The sequence below is a fragment of the Cataglyphis hispanica genome, chromosome 9 (assembly GCF_021464435.1).
Source record: "Cataglyphis hispanica isolate Lineage 1 chromosome 9, ULB_Chis1_1.0, whole genome shotgun sequence".
NCBI lineage: Eukaryota > Metazoa > Arthropoda > Insecta > Hymenoptera > Formicidae > Cataglyphis > Cataglyphis hispanica.
This window is the reverse complement of record NC_065962.1, coordinates 2,302,719-2,308,827: the sequence shown is the minus strand read 5'-3', so window position 1 is coordinate 2,308,827 and position 6,109 is coordinate 2,302,719. Positions and strand designations below refer to the sequence as shown.

Sequence of the window (6,109 nt, the reverse complement as noted above, 5' to 3'; positions counted from 1 at the left end):
ATGTAACCGGGGAGAGTAAAGTAATACGCGAGGTCGAGGCCATAACTTTTAATGCAACTTTCGCGGAAATTTTCAAAAATATCTCCTAATAACAAGACATCTGTTTTTAAATATAGATCGCTGTATTTGCCTAGCATTCAATGGAGAACCGCTTCCAGACAGTCTCAGCGTGCGCGTAATCGTTCTCGGATACAGTGTCACCGGTCAAAGAACTGTGAAATGAATCGCGCAGTGGTAAACACGTATCTTCCAGCCTGTCGACGCAGTCAATATTGTGACGTCCCCGCATATTTTTTAATTTCTATAAATAATGATAAATAGATAAACATATGTAGCGGACGTTTTCTAAATTCATATGTATAAATTTTAAAGTATTATTCAATAATTAAATTTTGATCACCCGGTATATAGACTTAACGTATATGCTCCCGCACATATGACTAATAAATAAAGCACTGAGATTTATTCATCTAAAAAATAGTAGTAAGATAGAATTAATTAATTTTAGGACACCTAGTATATAAGCAAGTATATTTAATAAGTATAAAAAATTAATTTGCAATATATAATCGCTATAGAATAGAACACACATATATATACGTTACACATATACATACACTAATAGGAAATAAGATTAAGAGTTAAAATTAATAATTATAACATTTATTATATTCAACGTTATATAATACATTTATAATAGTACACCCTATGTATTATAAAGAATTCAGACTAGCGCGCCGATCAATACTCTTATCCGCCTGCTGATAAGACCCAGCCCGGAGACAAAGGCATAGCTAGTGCATAAGCACTTGGAGGCTGATGCAACGCACAGAAGGCCCGTGCAATATCCCCACAAAGGAGAGTCCCCACCTAGTACACCAACAACGCCACCTACTCCAGGCAGAATCGAGGGAGTCCGATGCAGCAGTCGCGGAGCTCATTACTATTCTTCGCCTCGATTAGTACGGTCATACTGACTAATAGAGCTCCCGGCCCGAGCGGTCTTATAATTCCGAGTAGTAATCCGGCGTCCGCGTCGTCAAGCTTCTTTTATTTTTCCATACGGACTTAGAATTTTCTATTGTTCTACGTTACGACCAGTACGGTCTTATAATTATTTCATTATAATTTACTAATACCCCGACTTTATTACGAGACACGCGCAAGGTGTCTATTAGTTGTACAAGTAATATTAAATAGTAATAAACGTTTTATATATTCATTGAGTGTGTTACCAATTCAATAACATCTACCTGGATTCCATATCCTGCATAAGGACCTTAACCATAAGGAGTTGAGAAGCAAGGAATTAAATATACAGTAAAAGTTTAAATATTGCGTAAGTTAAAAGACCTATCTAATTATACCTAACAAGTGACACATTGACAAAATCTCTGAGTCCCTGGGTAGACCCGGTGAAATGCAGGGTGACCCGAAACAAATATAATTAATAATTTTTTTTTATTATGTATTGACGTTGAGACGTAACAATATATTCATACGGAAAGATGCCCTTCCGTGTTAATAAAATTAAAATTATCTTCAAAATTTTCAAAAACTTTCAAAAATTCAAAATTTTAAAATTTCGATTTTAAAATTTTGAGTTTGTCTTTATTTAAAAAAGATGCCAATTTGTCAAAGCTGGCTTAAAGAAATTAATATGAATCTATAAAACGCAATATATGATTTTTTCTTCTGCAAGTTTAACATTTTTTGTAAAAGATATAGATTTTTCTTTCGTTATCGGTAATACGATTCTCCCTTCGAACGCTGTAGCTATTTCCTTAATAATAAAATGTGAATCGTATCCGGATAAATTATGAAAAACTATTGGAATGTAAAAAGAGTCCTTATAATTTAAATTGCAATTTGATGCGCGGGACCTCGATATCGCCCGGTCAGATGACAATGATCGCGTATCGTGTATCGTCCGGCGCGAATGATTTCTCGCAAATGTGGCAATGCGTCGCACTGCGAAATGTTTGTGCGAGAGAGTTACCATAGGGACATTCGTGGATATTATATTTTTTACACGGTGCGCTAATTTTTCGAGTTCGTCGGCGAACCACGCGATACAATTGACGCCGCGATAAGAGCGACACGCGGATAATGTTTCGTCATACGAACACTGCATGTAGTATCCAACGCTAAATACTTCGTGATGTTGAAATGTGTACATAGACGTCGTCGGATCACTGTTGGTCTTCTTTAGCACGCACTCCAAATCAGCGTAAACAATGAATGGAAGCCGCTCCTTTTTGTTATAATTGTCGAAGCTGAGCCACGTCTTTCTCGTTCAGTAAACGGATAGCGCACTCGTTCATTTCTCTATAGTCCACCGTATGCGACTGCAACTTGTTGTCGAATTCAAAGTAGTGTAAACATCTGTAAAAGAAAAAAATAGAAATAATTAATTAATTTTTCTTTCATGTATATTTTATATATATTGCATTTTTTATTATTAAATATTATTAAATATACGTACCGATCGCAAATGTATTTTTGACTATTATGTTTGCTCAATTGCGAGCTCACGAGCCGGGATAAATTCCTGATCCACGTAAAATGTCCGACGTTGTCGTCCCGTGGATCTTGCACGTAAAACAAGTTGACGTGCTTATCTCTCTTTAGCTCACTCAGTCGAATCGGGACAATGTTCGTTTCCTCGAGACAATATACATTTATGGAGATATCATTGGCACGTTCAAATTTTTTAATTTGATTCACAGTCACTGGAAACTCAATGTCTTGGAGATTCAGCACTGCCGTATAATGTGGATACGATGATTCTCGTTCTGAATTTCTTTCAACTGGATATAGAGCAGCAACCACAGACCATGCGAAACACGCATTGTCGTTAAATTGCACGTTTATTACCGCTTTCTTCTTCATTATTTCTTGCGGTAATTTTACGTGACATCCTGCGCGCATTGGATTATTTTTATTTACATTAATTGTCAAATCTAGTATTCGCGACAAAGCCCACCCACTGTCACGTTCTTGAAATTCTTCGAGCGATGCTAGAGTGGGCTCGATAACGCGCCGCTCATACCAGTCGTGTAAATCTGATGTGCGAAATAGTTCACAGTTTTTCATATTAATGCTTTTATTTGCGCGCTTATCACCTGTCACAAACTCGCCGTTGAACACAGTATTCACTTTTATATTAAAATGTTTTTTTATCGCGTTTTGCACGTGTTCGAGCACAATGTCTTTGACATCCTCGAGAAATTGACGCGGTTCGATATAGTTTGTGTTAATCACCGCACCGGTCAATATGCGGTTTTCGAACGCGGTATCGATCTCTCGCCAAACGAGTCTTTCCGCTTTATTGTTACCACTATAATCACCACCACTAGGTATAAATTGTCTTTCTAATCGAGTCTTTACACCCTCGAATCGCGCTATTCTGGCCACCAAAGATTGCCGAACTCCGATCGAGAATCGCGGACGCTTGGCACAACTGTGTTTCTCGAGCCGTTTAATAAATTCTTCACACCGCTGTGCCCTCGCAAAATATTCGCCTAAGGTAGCAACTTGATGTGATTGTTCCAACAGGTCGCGTTCAGTCTGTTTGGTGTTTTCCATGTTTTTTTTTTCTTCTTCTATTTTACAGTGTGCAAATCGGGCACATATTGCATAGAAAGATCAGATATAATGGATTGCTGCAATTGGAGCAGAATCGACCATCCACTGCATCATGTAACTCAGTCACATGTCTTCGAATAGTATCCAAAATCAGTGTCTGATACAGAAATCATGCATGAAGTGCATAAAGCTAAAGCACCACCTGTGGAATAACAAAAATAGATGGTGCAACACTTTGTACGTCCATTTAGCGCAATGATTTCCGAATGAGACACTACTCTGTCGACTATGTCCGTAAGGTCCTCACTTTGATTACTTATATAATTACTGTCGTCCGACAATGCATGATCTTTATCAGACTCGTCTAATATAGCTTCAAAATTATTATTATATGTTTATCTGCTCCATTTTTCTAGATTATCACCAAAGATTATCACAAAATCTTCTTCTATACTGAATACTTGGCACACAATATCGTATCCACTATATTTTTCTAATAGATGTATACACTTTCAAATCGTATACTACTATGATTTGACACCCCTTCGTTCTTCATTATATATATTTCATTCGGCTACGGATCATCATCTGTGAATGCGTCGTTCTTCTCCTTATCTTTTGTTTAGAAATTCCTAAGTCTGCTGTGTAGATCTTAGAGTTCGAATATCCGATCCGTCTGTTTATCTTTGCGTTCACGCGGTTTTAAATTTGTAACGTTCGAGAGTTCGTAAAGATGCAATGTCTATTTTGTTTATAATATTTATAAATTATAGCAGCCAGACATCGGCGCTTGCCTTTATGCATCGATTTAAACATGTTCCGCTCCCACGATAAACACCTCTTCGGCTCTTCCTAGAAAAAATTTCTTTCATACTGCACGTGTAATAACGTGCTATTTGTTCACAATAAATATGACAACCGAACATCGGCACTCGTCTTTCAAATATATTAGCTCCCGCAATAAGCGTCTCTTCGGCTCTTCCTAGAAAAAAAAATTCTCCATTTCTTTTCGCTTCGTGGAACTCATGTTGTCCCAATAGAAAATCATCTCGCTACTTTATAATAGATTGTTTCACATATCCGTTTTATCATCGGGTTATCGTTTTATACGTAGCTTTTCTGTCAGCTATTAGTGCTCAGTTTTAAATCAATCTTGCTCTGACATTGGTGTGTGCGAATGTCGTTGATCATTCTCGTTATTTACCTCCAGCTTCTTCGGATGAAGAAGTCGGTGATGGTCCCGTTTTACTAGTTGAGAATGCGGATAACAGTTATTATTATTTATATTTTTGATTGCAACCTGATGGTTTTGTGAATATTTTGCGACAGCTGTGGTCTCCGCAATTTTTTCACTTCACGCGTTCGTTAACCGAGTTAGCCTGAGAATATTCTGCTCGTCTAGTGACCCCGATGGAGCTTTTTCATGTTTGGGAGCGGAGACGTATGTCTCGTGATTAATAATTATCTTCTGGAATGGACAAAGCTAGAATACCTACCACATCTTTTCTTCACAAAAAAAATTCATAGGGTGTTTTTATTTTAATTTTCAATCAATTGTTTTAATGTTTAAAAAATATTTAATAAATATTTACTTTAATTAATATTTAATTTAAGCAATATTTAAAAAATCTTATTTAGACTTTAAATACATTAGTATGTGTGAGTTTTTATTTTAATTTTCAATCAATTGTTTTAATGTTTAAAAAAATATTTAATAAATATTTACTTTAATCAATATTTAAATTAATCAATATGTAATCAATATGTAATCAATATTAATTAATATTTAATTTAAGCAATATTTAAAAAAAATCTTATTTAGATTTTAAATATATTAGTATGTTCGTAGTTCTCTTTCTCTCTTTAAATATATTAGTATGTTCTTAGTTCTCTTTCTCTCTCTCTCTCTCTCATGTCTAATATTGTAGAGTATATAGGCCGGTTCTAATCCAGGTCCTCTGAGGGGGGTGTGGGTCGAGGGAAAGCCGCGCGAGGAACTTTTGGGCGCGGAGGGTATGACGTCGCGCGGGCAGGGGATATGTAATCAATATTAATTAATATTTAATTTAAGCAATATTTAAAAAAAAATCTTATTTAGACTTTAAATATATTAGTATGTTCTCAGTTCTCTTTCTCTCTCTCTCTACATGTCTAATATTGTAGAGTATATAGGCCGGTTCTAACCCAGGTCCTCTGAGGGGGGTACGGGTCGAGGGGAAGCTTATCGCGGGAGCGGACATATTTCAAAGACAAGTGCCGATGTTCGGCTGCTATATTTATTAATATTTAGTAAAGAAATAGAGTAAATTAAATATTAATTAATATTGATTACATATTCCCTGCCCGCGCGATGTCATACTCCCGCGCCCACAAGTTCCCCGCGCGGCTTCCCCTCGACCCGCACCCGCCTCAGAGGACCTGAGTTAGAACTCTCATAGTATTCCTACTGACTTTTCTCCTCAGTTTTATGTGCTCTACCTGCACATCACAAAATGTTTATGTATATAAAGTAATCATACTT

At 36.5% G+C, this 6,109-nt stretch overlaps 1 protein-coding gene across 1 annotated transcript; it reads right to left on the bottom strand.

Annotated features, from left to right (window-relative positions):
• Positions 1–1,249: 1,249 nt before the first annotated feature.
• LOC126851873 (uncharacterized) lies at positions 1,250–2,931 on the bottom strand. The gene is given in 4 exon segments (XM_050596212.1): positions 1,250–1,279; positions 2,000–2,285; positions 2,287–2,385; positions 2,486–2,931. Coding segments are annotated over 4 exon segments (861 nt in total).
• Positions 2,932–6,109: the final 3,178 nt, after the last annotated feature.